Source organism: Colletes latitarsis, chromosome 11 (assembly GCF_051014445.1).
Source record: "Colletes latitarsis isolate SP2378_abdomen chromosome 11, iyColLati1, whole genome shotgun sequence".
Lineage (NCBI taxonomy): Eukaryota > Metazoa > Arthropoda > Insecta > Hymenoptera > Colletidae > Colletes > Colletes latitarsis.
Window position 1 is genome coordinate 18,055,061 of NC_135144.1, and position 17,513 is coordinate 18,072,573.

General features: G+C 43.7%; 2 protein-coding genes across 2 annotated transcripts in view; one reads left to right on the forward strand and one right to left on the reverse strand.

Annotated features, from left to right (window-relative positions):
* The window catches only part of LOC143348518 (uncharacterized), a 192,448-nt gene that overhangs the window by 40,395 nt on the left and 134,540 nt on the right, over positions 1-17,513 (reverse strand). Inside the window, exon 5 of the mRNA XM_076778805.1 lies at positions 12,224-12,388. Coding sequence (XP_076634920.1) covers positions 12,224-12,388 — 165 coding nt within the window. The remainder of the gene's footprint in view (positions 1-12,223; positions 12,389-17,513) is intronic.
* On the forward strand, positions 1,089-5,997 carry LOC143348149 (uncharacterized). Its single transcript, XM_076778054.1, has 10 exons — positions 1,089-1,295; positions 1,370-1,545; positions 1,578-1,739; positions 1,834-2,109; positions 2,323-2,488; positions 3,026-3,709; positions 4,414-4,524; positions 4,600-4,791; positions 4,993-5,139; positions 5,225-5,997. Exons 1-10 carry the CDS (start codon positions 1,199-1,201, stop codon positions 5,278-5,280), a joined length of 2,067 nt encoding a protein of 688 aa, XP_076634169.1. The 5' UTR covers positions 1,089-1,198; the 3' UTR covers positions 5,281-5,997.

A 17,513-nucleotide genomic window follows, 5' to 3' on the forward strand; every position in this document is an offset into this window, starting at 1 on the left:
TTCAACATGGCGGCAACGATAACGAAAGCGCCCAATATTGAAAGCAAAATCGAATTTTCCGCATAATTCTAGGAGCTGTCGATTACGTCGAATATAAGAAAATGGAAAAAATTGGAATCTTTGGGAGTAGTTCTTAAACACCCTACCAAAGGGTTGAAAGGAATTACATAAATTTTTACCCCCGCCGCGGTCCGAGATTCGACCCTGCGGGAAGTTTCTGTTTTATTTACCCCAGCGGGGTAAAAAAGTTGTGCACCACTGCGGCGGGACAGAAGCGCCGAGGAAGAGGGATGAACGCAGCGGGGGGTGGTGGCTGCTGCGAAGGAATTCGCGAATGCCAGAAGGGAACGGCAGGTTGGTTTGACCCAAATGCCCGGCCGGTTGGCTTTCAGCCAGTTCTCTGTGTCTGCACACTCAGCATCGAGGCCCTTTACTTATATTTTTTTTCCCCACCCCTTCGACGGTGCACGGATCGCGAACCAGGACGATATCAATTCCCATCCACCGATGAATTAATCGGTTGCCAGTCGGTTGCGTCGCGCCTATTCGTTGTCAGGCTCTCCGAAGGACGCGTAAACATCGCTGATGGGGAATTAAATTTACTTTTATACGAGGGTTCGCCGTTGAAATTAATGATGGGAATCGAGGTATTACAACCTAGCCGCTGGGACGACCCATCGGCGGGATACGCGATAGTATCCAGTTATAAATTTATTTATTTTACGGGGATACCGTATAAGGGTGAAAAATGAGCCGATAAATTACTGGGGGTCGAACACTGGTCGCGAATCAATTTATTATAAATTTATATTTAGCTTATTCGTGGTCCAGAAACTGTGGTTAGTTGTAAGAAAACTAAAATACTTTTAACGTGGATTTCTGTTTTGTAATTTTACAATCGACGAACGTATGCTCCCATCGAGCTTTTACGCTGATAATTTCGTGTAGTAGGGAACTCTGAAGTTCTCCGTTTCGATTATTGCGCGGCAAGCGCGCGGGAACCGATTCAAATTTGCCGCGCGAAATCGCGAAGCACGTCGTCGGCCAATCGGAGAGGTTCTTCGAAACGCCGATTAGAATAGCTTCGATCGACAAGTCGAAACGAGAGTTCGTCGTCGAAACGATTGTCTTTTTCGTGTGACGGTGATAAAGATCGCGAAATAGTGATTTTCAGTTGAAACTCGATCGTGAATTAAATATGCAGGACGAAATCAGCTGCGAGGATCCGCAGTTTATGAATATGCTGGAGTCCTGCCTACTCGTGGAGGTCAAGGCAGCTAAACAGACGTTATTAGGTAAGGAAACTTTGAAATATTGATAAATAGTGTGCGAGATATATGTTTAACGCGTAGAGAAATGATAAATCTAGGTCTCCAAAACGATGTAAAGGATTTTAAGTCAAAGGTGCAGTCGCAATTGAAAACGAGAAAGGAGCTAAAGGAGGCGGTGCAAAATGCGCAGGAGAACATAACGAGCCTGACTGCCTCTTTGAATAAGTACGCGCAGAACAGTGGTTCTCAATCACTTTCATACGAATTCACATTAAACGATAGGTCCTTTACATTCTCTGATCTACTTTCAATGTTCACGACAGGGAAACCAAGACTGTCAGTGAAATTTCCAGTATGATCCAGCTGATGTCGGGTAACTTGGACAGTGATTACAAGATCATGATGTTGGAGACAGAACGATACGATAATATTCTCAAGGAGTACGAGAACACGTGGCAGATGTATCATGTGCATAAATTTAATTTAATTTTCTTTTATTCGATATTCTGAATTTTTCCAACGATTTTCCTTTTACACTTCGATTGCAACGATCGTTATCCAGGCAAAGTACGAAGAGTTTCCACTAGCGAAGGTCAGAATGGAGGAAAAGGTCAAGCTGGAGAAGCTTTCTGTCCAGAAGATGGTAGTCGAGTACAAAATTAACGAGATAAAGAAAATGTCGAGCCAACGCGACCGCATCACGTGGCTGAGAATGCGCGGGAAGATAGTCGAACTTTCCAGTACGATTGTCAATTATAGACAGCTCGAACAACAATTAACAGATTTGGATAAATGTATCGGTGATCGCAAAGAGGATCTAAACACCATAAACAACGAGGTTTACGCTTTTATTTTTCACCCTTGCGACCAACAGTCATGAAGCTTTACAACTTGGTCTATAATTAATGTTTTCGAAAATTATGTACGTTATACTTTCCATCCAAACACGATGATTAATCGAACAAAATTTTATCTCGATCGGATAAAGATAGTACGAGTTACAGGGAAGTCACAAACACACAGATCTTGAATTTTCTATTAACGATCACAGATCGCTGTGCGTACGAAGATGGCAGAAGAAGAGAAGAACGTTCGCGCCATGAAGTTACTGGAAATGCCACCCCCAACTGTTCACTTCGCCCAGATGCGGACGATTTACGAGACCAGATTGAAGACTAGCTTCGCGGACGGTTGGAAACGGAATTTGGACAATTTTGGTTATAATAGTTTTCAATTTTTGTAATTTATCAAAAACATTTACGAACTTACTTCCAGACGAATTCCTACATTTGTGCCTCGATGCTCGCCATTTAAATCCGAAACACCCTTCATAATAATAATTTGTTTTAAAAGTCGTTCGAAACCGACGTCTCCAAATATTAATCACACTTTGTGTTATGTGGTATTGGAAATTTCCAAAAACCACAGAAAAGAACGTAAATCTATATCCATAAGACAAAAAGGAATTATGAACACCATAAGAGTATGGCGAGGCGTTGGCTGAGCGAGTAGAACGACTGACTAGTAATCCGAAGATCGCGAGTTCGAAACCCAGCATCCCATGTCCCAGTTTTCTCTGGATTTCTTACAGTCGTTAATACTTTATGAATACAAAACTATTATAATTATTCGAAAAATACGAGGATTTCGTTCGAGAACAATTTTGAATCCTCAAAATCAACAAATAACTCCTTAAGAAGTTCCAAGTTCCGGTAGATAGAGTTAAAAAAAAAGTATTTGTCCATCGATTTCAGATTCTATGTCGGTGGACACGGTGATGCTAGAGGAGATGTGCCTACACGACGAGAGTAACTCCTCCATTCCGATTCGACGGTCGCAGATTCAAAGTAGGAAGAGAGGAGGTAGCAGCGACATCGCGAGTCCTTATCCAGCCCACGAGGAGGAACCGGAACGCGAGAATGCAAGCACTACTAGCGAGACGGACGGAAACGCGGAACAGGAAGCGATCGACACGATCGAAGAACGGGATCATCGAATGGACCACCAGGAGGAGGAGGAGGTCCAGCCAGGAAATACTAAGCGATCCATGTCGTCGAGCAAAGATAAGCGGTCGGCGAAAGAGAACAAATCCCGCGCGGACGTGGAAGACGAAGACGTTTCGACGTCGAAGAGGATGAAGTTGATCGAGGATGCGTTACCGGCCTCGACTTTGAGAGAAAGGCAAATGGAAAAGAACCTGATGGTCGAAACACGTTGCAGCGTATCGCCGATGCCCAAGAGAGCTCAGGGCAGTTTTAGTGTCCCACGTTCGTCCAACTATAGCTTCCGCGCAAACAGCAACGTATCTGGCCCGAAAGGCAGTGGGTTGGTCGAATTAGCATCGTCTGGTCTGAGAATCTCGAAGATCGAGTCGGTTCGTTACAACGTATTGCAAAGGAAGAAAATGATGATGGATCAGGACGATCCTACTCCTTCGAGTATGCTCGATTAGATAAAGACGGACAGATTTGACATTAATTGAGAGTGCATCGACGTCGACGCTAGAAACGACCAACTTTCCTAATTTTAAAAAATTTTTACAAATAATGTATACGTATCGAAGTAATTCAATAGCATACGTATAGAATAACATCCCTTGTATGCTTACATAGACCAGAAAGAAAAAATGCTGGCGCAATCTGACTTGGAATCGTATGCCAATTGTCGTGGGGTCGAATTTCAGTCGTTAGAAGAGCAAGAAGGAAAGGCTGACATCTGCCTTCTTTCTTGATTTCCCGAAGTTACACGAAGTTACACGAAGTTTGCTCGAGTACATGTGGCTCTTGCAGTAGCATATGTCTGCTATGCCCACCATTTCGTTAGACGCTAAAGAAGTTCGTCGTTTCTAGGGTCGACGTCGATGCACTCAATTATGCCAAATCTGGCCACACTGGTCCCAAGTATTTGGAAAATACAAGCCAGAGGCGAATTTAATTTGAACCGTTCAAACAATCTTGGTTGTATTCTTACTTCGTTACAGTAGTATATTTGAGTAGTCAATTCCTTCTCAAACGTTCAAGCTGTTTTCGGTTCGAAGACACGAGTTTTGCCTTAGTACGAACGTTCCAAGTACTCGAACAGCTACCAGATAGAGGCGATTCGAGCTCCCGACGCGAATAATAATGCATATCTGTTCTAAAAGGTAGTCGCTTGGACGTTCCATCTCCGAGCCCCAGCGTTGAGAATATGGCGAAGCTTCGTTACATCGCGTCGCCGCTGACGAAGATAGCGCGGAACAATCGCAATCCCTCCGGTAGGTTCTCAATTATGGTTCCCGATAAGGCCAACTCCGGTTTCCGCGCGAATAACAATGCATCTGTTCCGAAAGGTGGTTTGGCTGAACGGGCTGGATCTTCGAGCCAAATGATCGCGAAGATCGGACCGGATCGTTACGCGTCCCCGACGACCAAGCCGAATTTGGCCAATTCTAACCTCTCTATGTTCACTCCAGGCCACTTCGAATACTCTGATAATAGCAATATCAGCTTTTTCGTCAACAATAATTTGCCGGATCTGAAAGGTACCGTTGGACTCCTCGTAATCCCTCTTATGGCGGTAATGTATTCGGAGCTTATGCAAACAAATGGAATGGACGCATAATTAGCAAACAAACTAAAACAGATCTCACGCTGTTGTTTAAATTACGCGAGATAACGAGTAATTAAGAGGGACTGATTATTATACGGTCAAATAAATATCAAATTCTTTTCCATGCTGTCAGGTGATCAAATATCGTTGTACGAGGGATCGGTTCGCGATTACTGCGAGTGTTCCAACATATCGACGCCTCGGGAGAACGCACCGATGGATCCACCAGTGAAGAATACCGCAAAATTACCAGCTCGAAACAGCGAGCAAAACTTCTCACGTAACTATAGTATTTTATTACTATGTTCCACAAAACCGGGTCAAATAAATTTTTACAAACCTCGTTACGGTTGTCCTCGTTACAGAATTCGACTTCAGCAACATAATGAAGAAGAACACGGAGCGAAAGCATCTATTCTAGCCAGTTTCTTCCCGAGAACGACGCGGTCTGTTTCGCGACAGAATCGAGGGAGCCGAATTTCTTTTCCCCGGCGGAGCAACGGGACTTCCGGAGACGTTCGTTCCCGGGCGGGGCGGCCGCTAAATAATATTCGAGCGAAATTACGCGTACTTCGCGTGAAAGCTCGCGGAGCACCGTAATTTCTACCCTCCGTCTGGTGAAAAGCGCCCGGAGGGGGAGGGTTGGTAGTTGGGCCGCTCGCTTCCGCCCCGAGGAGCCCGGGAAAAGGAAACATGAAAGACGCAGGACGGGGGGAAAAAATGGGGGGGCGGAAGAGAAGCGGCGGGGACGAAGGAGATCCCAGTCGTCACCGACGGACAGAGACAGAAAGAGCACTCAGCCCGACGACTGGGAAAGTAGGTCCTTTAAAGCGCCCCTTTGTGAGCCACTCTTTAAAGACCATTGCCGCCGACATTTAATCTTCGTCTGGATGTTTATGAATTATTTAAGAGATTGCGTGGGACGGCGGAAGACGGGACGATCGAATCCCGGTACGGAAGAAAATAACGTTGCTCGTTCGTTAGGGTGGCGGGACTGTTACTCGCTCGAATTAACCACCCCGCGGATACAGTCGACCGTGTTCTGACGCGTTTCCTCGCTGGGTCTTGCGGCTCCTTTGCGGACGTTGAACATTTTGTTTTAATTTGTGTATTAATTTACGAACGTACCGGATTCTGGTACAGTCAACCCCACTGTAACACGGTGCTACATAGGGTTGAATATTAGTAACGACAAACGAGTATAAATGGGTTCTAAAGATCTAGTTTATTTGGCAGGAATAAAGGATCTATTTATGCGAACTATTATACGTATTTATATCGGATGTTTAGCCACCTCCGGGGAAAATTTTAATGGGAGATTTTGAAGTTTTAAACATTTTCTTTTGGTCTCTAGGATCTCCCATTAAAATTTTTGCTCAGGTGTGTAGTCATCGAGAGAAATATTAATTGCTGAAATACCGGCGCTTTTCGATGGAAAAATTGCAATTTTTATGTTTCGTTCGAAGATTCGGGATGAAAATTTTTCCCCCATTCTTGACGGTGGCTTTTCGAAACAACCCCTTTGCCGTTTGTAACAGACCCGGCAATGGGGGGGTCGTTAAGCTGTTTTAAACGGAACCATCGAAGCAAGGTGAAAAGTTTCCGGGAAAACGCGGTAATTCCGTAACAGAGCTGAGAATAAATTTCCTTCGTCCTGGTCTTTCTCCTTCGAGAACTCGTCCGGAGGAAGACGCGCGGGGAATGCGGCTCGAAACGTAATAGGCAACTTCTTAATAAAAGTTGATGCACTCCGGCCCCCTTGTCCCACCCCCGCTGCACACTTTTCCTTCTCGCGTTTAATTACTTTAACCGGGTGTAATTGATATAAATTAACTCGCAGTCGCGGGGAAAGGGGGAGTATCGTTCGTGCAACGCCGGAAGAATACGAAAGTTTGTTATTACCTATCGTAACTCCCGTCCCCCCCCCTCCCCACCCTGGGGGCAACTTTTAGTTATGAATGCAGTTTATGAAAGTGGTCGTGTTCGACTCGCAAGCTCTAGCGATATATTGCCAACCGTCTGGCTCGCTTTCGAACTTCCTGGAGGGGGAAGGAACCACCCCCCAATCCGGATAAAAATAAATCGGAGAATTTAATAAAAAGAAGAGAGAAAACCGAGAGAGGGGGGGATAGAAGGCTCAAGAAAATTCATAATTCCGCGCTCTACCGTCCCCCGATGAAAAATGGAGAACCTAGCGCTGCAACCGGGGGGAGGAGGGGGGGCCTCGTCTTCCTTTAAAGAAGATAGCCCTCCCGTAATCTTCAAAGCAACGTTTTCTCGTTAATATTCGTTCAGCTTACGCGTTATGCGGAACTCAATTATCTTGATGCACTCTTGGACGATCTTCACAAGAATCTCGTAGATATATAATTTTCATAACCGTTATCAACCCTTGGAAGAAGATATCCGGAGGGTTTGGTTTAACGCGATTTGCGCGACGGTCACCGGTGACCGACAGGTCATAACTTGCAAATCCTTTAATATTAAGAAATTCTTGATACTGGTAAAACTCTACTGCTATAACCGACACCGACTCTTGGAAGAAGATATTCGGAGGGTTCGATTTAACGCGACTTGCGCGACGGTCACCGGTGACCGACAAGTCATAACTTGCAAATCCTTTAATATTAAGAAATTCTTGATACTGGTAAAACTCTACTGCTATAACCGACACCGACTCTTGGAAGAAGATATTCGGAGGGTTTGGTTTAACGCGATTTGCGCGACGGTCACCGGTGACCGACAGGTCATAACTTGCAAATCCTTTAATATTAAGAAATTCTTGATACTGGTAAAACTCTACTGCTATAACCGACACCGACCCTCGGAGAAGGCATCCGAAAGGTTCGATTTAACGCGACTTGCGCGACGGTCACCGGTGACCGACAGGTCATAACTTGCAAATCCTTTAATATTAAGAAATTCTTGATACTGGTAAAACTCTACTGCTATAACCGACACCGACCCTCGGAGAAGGCATCCGAAAGGTTCGATTTAACGCGACTTGCGCGACGGTCACCGGTGACCGACAGGTTATAACTTGCAAATCCTTTAATATTAAGAAATTCTTGATACTGGTAAAACTCTACTGCTATAACCGACACCGACTCTTGGAAGAAGATATTCGGAGGGTTTGGTTTAACACGATTTGCGCGACGGTCACCGGTGACCGACAGGTTATAACTTGCAAATCCTTTAATATTAAAAAATTTTTGATACTGGTAAAACTCTACTGCTATAACCGACACCGACTCTTGGAAGAAGATATTCGGAGGGTTTGGTTTAACGCGATTTGCGCGACGGTCACCGGTGACCGACAGGTCATAACTTGCAAATCCTTTAATATTAAGAAATTCTTGATACTGGTAAAACTCTACTGCTATAACCGACACCGACCCTCGGAGAAGGCATCCGAAAGGTTCGATTTAACGCGACTTGCGCGACGGTCACCGGTGACCGACAGGTCATAACTTGCAAATCCTTTAATATTAAGAAATTCTTGATACTGGTAAAACTCTACTGCTATAACCGACACCGACCCTCGGAGAAGGCATCCGAAAGGTTCGATTTAACGCGACTTGCGCGACGGTCACCGGTGACCGACAGGTTATAACTTGCAAATCCTTTAATATTAAGAAATTCTTGATACTGGTAAAACTCTACTGCTATAACCGACACCGACTCTTGGAAGAAGATATTCGGAGGGTTTGGTTTAACACGATTTGCGCGACGGTCACCGGTGACCGACAGGTTATAACTTGCAAATCCTTTAATATTAAAAAATTTTTGATACTGGTAAAACTCTACTGCTATAACCGACACCGACCCTCGAAAGAAGGCATCCGAAGGATTCGATTTAACACGATTTGCGTGACGGTCACCGGTGACCGACAGGTCATAACTTACAAATCCTTTAATATTAAGAAATTCTTGATACTGGTAAAACTCTACTGCTATAACCGACACCGACCCTCGAAAGAAGGCATCCGAAGGATTCGATTTAACACGATTTGCGCGACGGTCACCGGTGACCGACAGGTTATAACTTGCAAATCCTTTAATATTAAGAAATTCTTGATACTGGTAAAACTCTACTGCTATAACCGACACCGACTCTTGGAAGAAGATATTCGGAGGGTTTGGTTTAACACGATTTGCGTGACGGTCACCGGTGACCGACAGGTTATAACTTGCAAATCCTTTAATATTAAAAAATTTTTGATACTGGTAAAACTCTACTGCTATAACCGACACCGACCCTCGAAAGAAGGCATCCGAAGGATTCGATTTAACACGATTTGCGTGACGGTCACCGGTGACCGACAGGTCATAACTTACAAATCCTTTAATATTAAGAAATTCTTGATACTGGTAAAACTCTACTGCTATAACCGACACCGACCCTCGAAAGAAGGCATCCGAAGGATTCGATTTAACACGATTTGCGCGACGGTCACCGGTGACCGACAAGTCATAACTTGCAAATCCTTTAATATTAAGAAATTCTTGATACTGGTAAAACTCTACTGCTATAACCGACACCGACTCTTGGAAGAAGATATTCGGAGGGTTTGGTTTAACACGATTTGCGCGACGGTCACCGGTGACCGACAAGTCATAACTTGCAAATCCTTTAATATTAAAAAATTTTTGATACTGGTAAAACTCTACTGCTATAACCGACACCGACCCTCGAAAGAAGGCATCCGAAGGATTCGATTTAACACGATTTGCGTGACGGTCACCGGTGACCGACAGGTTATAACTTACAAATCCCTTAATATTAGAAAATCGTTGATACTCCTTAAATTCTAACGCTATTCGACTAAAGAAGCTGCAAAAATAAGTATATTTTTATTTTTCATATAATTTCAACGAACTTGACACAAAAGATTGTTTATTTTTAAGATTCAGGTTTTTCCCTGTCAAACTTTTCGCCAAACTATCGGTTTTATTTCATTTTGCGTCCATTTGCTTCGCCGCTGGGACGCTCGTTCATTGGTTTATCGGATTCAGGCGAGTCTTCCATCGTTTTATCAGCCCTCCGCCCTTTCTGCACCCCCTCCCCCCTCTTCCCCGGGCGCATTAAGTAATAAAAACGGCGCACCGTTAACATCCGAATCGTGCAACGCGTCGCGTTTTACGACTCGCGGCTGAATTACGATCGGCCCCGTATAAAAATGGCGGACGCGTAGCCGCACGGAGTCAGCTCCCGAGGAAACGATCTTACCCGGCGCGGCGTTTGATTCGGTCGTTCGAATAGATTTCGCGTAAATAGAATCGTTCGGTCTAAGATAGAGTGGCGAACGACACGTCGCTGGAAACTGCCCGATTTATTTGACGAACGTTCTGTTTCGTCCCAAAAATGGCGTAACAGGAGAACGGGAAAGGGGGAGAGACTCGATTCCTCAGGGCGCCTCCTCCGCGAACCGTGAACTTTACTCGAGGGTCCGCTTCGTTTAATCCAGCCAGACCACGATTCACGAATATTAAGCCTCTAAGCTCCCCGTTTATAATCGCGCGACATTTTCTGCGGTTGCCAACGAGCGACAGTTAGGGGGTTGGCGTCGTAGACAATACTGGATAACCAAAGGGGTTGGCGTCTTGGCGTTTCCTCATGGATTCGCCATAGGGAAACTCCTAAACCTAACAGGCTGCGTTAAATAACAGAGTCGATTCTCGAAATTTGGATATTTATTTAAATAACAATCGACAAATCACTTGATTTTCATTTGTAATAAACTTAACCTTTTGTACAAACAGTAATAAAGAGATATAAAATTGAATGTAAATATATTTCAAAAGTCACCATCCATAAAAAAAAAAACACGACCTTGAAAACGTTTTCAAAAAGCAGTGTCAGTCCCCTCCCCTTAAAATACCAAAAGCTTCGTTTACACGATTCTACGATATTTTATTTACGATCGAATTTCCCGCGTAAAGTTTCTTTTCTTTTATCAAAGCTCTCGAAAGGGACGGGACGCGCCATTAATTATTCCGTCCGCCGTCCTAAACGGGCAAATATTTTTCCTAGCGCGACGCGAAAACAAAACTTACCTCGAGTGCTCTCTCTTCGAAGCACGGAATAAAAGTTGTACGTATAATTGAAGGGGTTGCAAAGCCCGTCGACTTGCTCTCCGCGGAAAAGGAATTCGAGAAACGTCGTCCGCCCCGGGGTTTAAATTCCAGTTTACTTTTCGATTTAAACCCGGACGCGTTTCGAAAGAATCAATCCGTCCGGGGGGCTTGGCTTTCCTTTCGATGATCGAATCCTCCGGAGCTCCACGGAATGATCGACGCGAGACACGATAAATCCCGCCCTCTCGACGTTCTTTAAAGGATCCGTTCGGGACCGACGGGGATAAATCACGAAAATTAGAGGATCGAGAAAGAAAGCACCGAGGGGGGGATATCAAGACTCCGGGGATTTTTTGTTCGCGGATCTCTCTCCCTCCACGGAGGGGGTGAACAGCCCTATTTTATCACGGTCTGTCGATAGCAGACTCGTCCGAGCGAGGGAAACATCCCCTGTCTTCGGCCGACGGAACGAGTCCGTCATGGATCGCGTATTAAACTGAGGGGCCGTGTTTTTCGAGGATTAATTGCACAGCCGGGCAAGCCTCGAGACGCCAGCAAGGCAAACGAATAGAGGAACAGAAAGGGGGCTTTTGTAAACGAAGCGGAAATTCCTTTTGTCGCGTTTTTTCGATCGAAAACAACGAACACCGACTTATAATCTGCTGGCACTGTACCGAAATGCTAGACTAATTTTAAAATTCCGTATCTATCAAATAACGATATTAACGGGGCACGTAATGCTCAATTACAGAATCGATAGGGAGGTATAAACAAATTAACGATACATGGGTGGTTTTCTCCCAAGCGGTCACCCATCCCGTACTGCACGCGGCCGACTGATGCTTCACTTCGGTGATCGGACGACAGTCGCTCATCCAAACGTGGCACAATCGCTGATTAATTTTATTTAGAAAATACTTAATTTTATCAGTTCGTAGGAAACGCGAAAGACGAGCCAGGAATTCAGTTCGGACAATGTAGCAACTATTCGAGTCTTTAAACGCTTGTGTCTAAAAGTAAATTAAAAGTTTTGGACTAATACCAAAAGTACATAAAGTGCAGACGAAAACAATGTTCACGCTTGTCCAACGTGGACGAATCGTCCTGAATTCGCCTCGACTCGAGCGTCGCGAAAATAAAAAACGCCACAAGAAATGTGACCTAACCTCTTTTTCGCTGATGCGGGGACGGTCGCGTTTCAACGAAGTCGATCGAAGCCCTGACTGGCCCTTTAGACGAAATTACCGCGGGGGTAAGGAACGATAGAATGGCGAAGTTGTACTCACGCGAGCACTGGCGTGGCTCGTCGCTGCCGTCGCCGCAGTCGTCGACGACGTTGCACACCTTGTTCAGGGCGATGCAGCGCCCGTTGTTGCACTGGAACTCGCTCTGCCGGCAGGAAAGCACCGTCGTCGCCACGAGAACGCAGATGAGAACCGGCCAATGCGTGTCTGAAACCAAAAGCAACGAAATTCAATACGTAGCGGCAAGGTCGGCGACAACGTAAACAGTAACCGCCGTTCTTGCACGTCTCTAACCTCATCACCGTCGCGAGACCGAGTGAAAGCAAAAAACAATGGTTCAGGTTTAGCCCAGTGTATATTATTTTATTCTATTAACGAAATAAAAGCGTTAAAGTCCATACATCGATTACAATTATTTCCACGAATGTTCTCGATTTGATTCGCGTTGTTCTGCGCCATCTGTATTTCCCAGCGGACATTTTGATAATTCCAATATGGTCGACCCAATATGGAAGCCAAGCGTAGAACATCGGGCGAATACAATAATGCATAGATAACGTTATAGACGAAAAATAGAACAATTGTGAACTTGGTATTTTGTGTTTACCTATCCTATTGGGAATATGTTTGTATAAAAGGATGGTTTTGTACAAAAGAAATAAATGCGTATTGTGATTGCACCGTTGTATCGAAACAAAAACTTATACCGTCAAAAAGATAGTACCCCATCGCGGGATTCAACTTTTCCCCGCGTCGATTGTTCGTATCTTCGCTTGGAAAAGAGAGACATCTTGTCCCAGTATCTGTAAAGCTCTGTATATATGGGCATTTCTAGTTACTCGTAAAGCCCAAATACACACACGTGTCGCGTACCAGTTTCATTTGTCGGAACAGTACCATAAAGGAGCCATTTTTCACCATTGCAAGCCGTTCTATCCCTCTTGGACCAATTTCTTTTGCATTCTATACACGTTTTTAAACGTTACTCTCTCCCGAAAAGTTACTACGAGAATAATTTCTCGCACGAAGACAAGCACGAAATACATTAACAGATTTACAAGTTTTATCGAATTAACCCTTTGTCTTCAAAATATAATAAATTGCAGGTCAGGATGTTGATCTAAAAAACTTATTTCAACGTTCCATTAGATAGGAGGATCGAGCCAATTTATTTCTATCGAATTCCCGAAGTTTATCGTGTTTTTCTCGATTCTCGTAAAAATTTGGGGAATGTTTGCGCCCGGCATACAAGCATTCGAATCTTCGCGAAGTTCCACGGGAACGTGAAAGTATTATTTACGCGTGGTTGTGGGTCAGGGCGGCAGTTCAGCCGTCCAGGAAGCAAACAACGCATTCGTCTTCATAGTTTTGCGAGAAAACGCGTAAAATTTATCATTCGTTTGCCAACGCCACGGACGAATATCTCTCCTCTCAGATCGCGATTGATTTAACCCGTCTGTAGTAGTATTTGCACAAACCAGAGGGAGTGGGAGGGTGAGGGGGGGGGGCAAAGAATAAGATAAACGATTTCATCCTTTGATCGATGGCGTACCGAGGATCCCAGTGTGATTTATTCCTCAAGGAATCTCCATTCTTCGACGGTACATCGTTTCGGAATTAAATCGACCGATAAATCTCGAGGCTGTCACCTCCGTTGTAGCAATTTTCAGCCAGTAAAATAACGAGAATGAGCAATTTTGCCCCAGTTGCCTGGCGTGAAGAAAGAAAATGTCGGCTGGAGGAAGGACGCTGGAAAACACGAAACGTATACAGGGTGGGGCAGTAACTATTAGCACCTCAGATATCTTGGAAACTATAAGTTTCACAGAAATATTTGCTAAAGTAAATTGCACAGTACGAAGGGCGCTATTGGGTGGCGATAATAGTTTTTTTGCAGGTGGAGGTACTTCGGACATTTGAAGGTCACATCCATTTTTTTAAATGGATCGGTATGTTTTTGCTTCTGTATCACGATAGAGGATCTTAAAACGAGTTCAACGACCTATTACACAAGGTCATTGAAGGTCATAGAAAGTAGAGAAAGGCGATAATACTTATGGTTTTGGTAGTAAATGAAACATACGTATTGTCAACAGTAGAGGAATGCGTAATGCTTACCGTTTACTTCACTGAGAATAAACACTGCTTGAAGGACACTTTAATAGTTTGCAGAGTAAGATAAACATCATAAGATTAGTATCGATAAATCGGTCAATTCGGCACGATGTATCCGTTTGAAGAGCAGGTTGATATGCTTCTTATTTATGGCGAATGCCAACAAAATTCTGTAAGGGCGAAAAACTTGTATGCTGAACGATATCCACATCGGTCTCAGCCTTCGCGTCAAACATTTAAAAATGTGTATGATAAACTTAGGCAAACCGGTAGTTTAAGTGTTCGTAAAAGTGAACGCCAGAAACGAGTAATTAACGAAGAAATGGAAATCGGTGTGCTCGCTAGTGTGTCTAGAAATTCTCATATTAGTTCGCGACAAATTGAACGCGAATCTGGCATTAGTAGGAGGAGCGTACTTCGCATTTTGCACCGTCACAAATTTCATCCGTATCACGTTAGTCTTCACCAAGAATTGCATGGGAACGACTTCATGAATCGCGTTGAGTTTTGTCGATGGGCTATACGTCAGATTCAAAACAATGAGCTTTTTTTTAATACCGTCTTATTTACTGATGAAGCAACATTCACAAATCACGGGAATGTTAATTTGCATAACATGCATTTATGGGCAGCGGAAAATCCACATTGGCTGCGACAGGTTGAACATCAAAAACAATGGTCTGTGAATGTATGGTGCGGTATCATAGGTGATCAAATTATTGGACCTTATTTTATCAATGGAAATTTGAATGGTAACGTCTATGCTAATTTTATTAAAGATACGTTGGGTCTTTTGCTAGAAGAGTTACCTTTATTTACACGACAAACCATGTGGTATCAACATGATGGATGCCGAGCACATTATTCATCGATTGCGCGAAGGGAACTCGATGAAAAATTTCGAATGCAATATCGTGGCCAGCTCGTTCACCAGACATAACACCTTTAGATTTCTTTCTGTGGGGAACACTGAAAGAGAAAGTGTACAAAGAAGTACCAACTACATCTCACGATATGCAACAGCGAATTATTGCAGCCTGTGCATCAATAAGTTCTGACGCTGTAAGACTTGCAAGTCAATCAATCGTAAAAAGAATCCAACGGTGCATTGACAGTGATGGTCATCATTTCGAACACCTACTATAAACATGTTTCATTTACTACCAAAACCGTAAGTATTATCGCCTTTCTCTACTTTCTATGACCTTCAATGACCTTGTGTAATAGGTCGTTGAACTCGTTTTAAGATCCTCTATCGTGATACGGAAGCAAAAACATACCGATCCATTTAAAAAAATGGATGTGACCTTCAAATGTCCGAAGTACCTCCACCTGCAAAAAAACTATTATCGCCACCCAATAGCGCCCTTCGTACTGCGCAATTTACTTTAGCAAATATTTCTGTGAAACTTATAGTTTCCAAGATATCTGAGGTGCTAATAGTTACTGCCCCACCCTGTATACGCGAAACGATACGATACCCACCTCTTTCGTCTGGCGTCCCTATTCTTCCCCCGAGCGAATAAGTTTCAGCGAGAAACGCGCCTTTCTTCCCGATCCTCTCGGCGTTTCAGCTACTTAGACGGACTTTGCATGAAAATTTCGCCCGCGGAGGCTCTCGATTTCCCAGCTTCGATTTCGAGTCTCGACCAGCGTTACGCGCCAGCCTGCGCAGGCCGTTGTCACGAGGGAACTGCCTCGCAAGTTACGCACACCAATCCACGAGCCACGCGTAGATGCGTGAAATTCGACGCTTCGTGTAACTTCGGGGATTCGAGAGAGACGGCGAATGAACGTCAGCCTTTGTCGTCTCGTTCTCGAGGCCAACCGAAGTGTCTGATTACACACGTCTTATGGCGGAGATCGTTCCGGAATGACCGATTAACATTATACTTTTGCTTCCCAGCATTGATCGAAATATATGTTCGACTTCGATTATTATGTTAATGTTCGCTTTGATGGGAATTTGTATGGGGATCCTCGAGCAAATAGAAAGCGATTTCTCGACGTTCAGACGAAGTCACGAAGGGAAACGAGAGGAATCGAGAGGCTGGAGGGAGGGGGAAAAAATATAATAAAAAGGGAAAACGAGAGATGAAAATCGAGAGTTCGGAGGCCAATTATTCGGTCCACTCGAACGGCACGCGAAAAAATTAAACGGTTCGAGAACCCTTGAAATAAATACTTGGTTCGCACCACCTACGTCTCCTCGAGGGTGCTGGGGAATTACGAGTATCGGGAGGCGCGAAAAAGAAGGAAAAGAAACGTTTTCACCGCTTCTGTCCCCTTTGCAGTCGCCGAAGATCGATCCGCGGAAGGGCGTCCCATTTTAACTTTTCCAGTGGATTTATTGTCAAAGATATTATAGTTGAAAATTGTACCTTTCGAAGTAATTTTGGTTTGAAAATTTATGGAACCGTTCTATCGTGTTATTTATTATATTCTAGTCCTTTAAAATTACTATTCTTCTCTACATTTTCTCGAAGAATATGGTTTAGAAAATGTACCTTCTTAGTCCAAGAAAATAAAATAAAAATATCTTTGCACTGCATTTGCTTTTTTCTTTGACTCGTAAACGGTGTTGTGATATGGTATAGAATGGACGATTAGAATGGACGACTCTGTTTCTTAGAAAGGCAGTTTGATAAACGATGCCTTTTATGTATCCACGCAAAAAGTAATTTAATGGCGGTAAGAGACCATATCCCAAGATCCTTCCGGCCATTGCCCTGCATTATGCTCGATCTATCAATTCGAAAACTTATCATCAAGCTGTTTTCTCACTATCGGTAAACTATTCTACAAGGTATTCGGCCACCAATGGGAAAAATTTTAATGGGAGATTCTAGAGGCCAAAATAAGACGAAAATCAAGGATACCAATTTGTTGATGAAGGCTTCTTTAAAAAGTTATTAACGTTTAAAGTTTTACGCGTACTGAATTTTTTTCTCGAAAAGGCGCAAGATTTCGGGGGTATGTCTATTCACCAAAAATGATTGTAATTGACCCCTGCAACTGAAAATAATTTTTTTAGAACGATTTGAAATTTTTTTTTTCCGTCGAAAAATTTAGGCACCTACCCCCTGTCGATTCTTCTTAAAAATTCGTTTTTCGTTTTTAGTAATTATGTTTGAGGTCCTACAGAAAAAATGTCTAATACTTTTTTGTAGGTACCTATGAGCTCTACTTCAGAAATAAGTTTCATTGAAATATATTT

Excerpts from the sequence above, each read along its gene's own strand:
- LOC143348149 (XM_076778054.1), top strand. The coding sequence starts at position 1,199 with ATGCAGGACGAAATCAGCTGCGAGGATCCGCAGTTTATGAATATGCTG. Across the intron at positions 3,710-4,413 it reads GGACGATCCTACTCCTTCGA|GTAGTCGCTTGGACGTTCCA; the intron begins GTATGCTCGATT and ends CTGTTCTAAAAG. Across the intron at positions 5,140-5,224 it reads CAGCGAGCAAAACTTCTCAC|AATTCGACTTCAGCAACATA; the intron begins GTAACTATAGTA and ends TCCTCGTTACAG.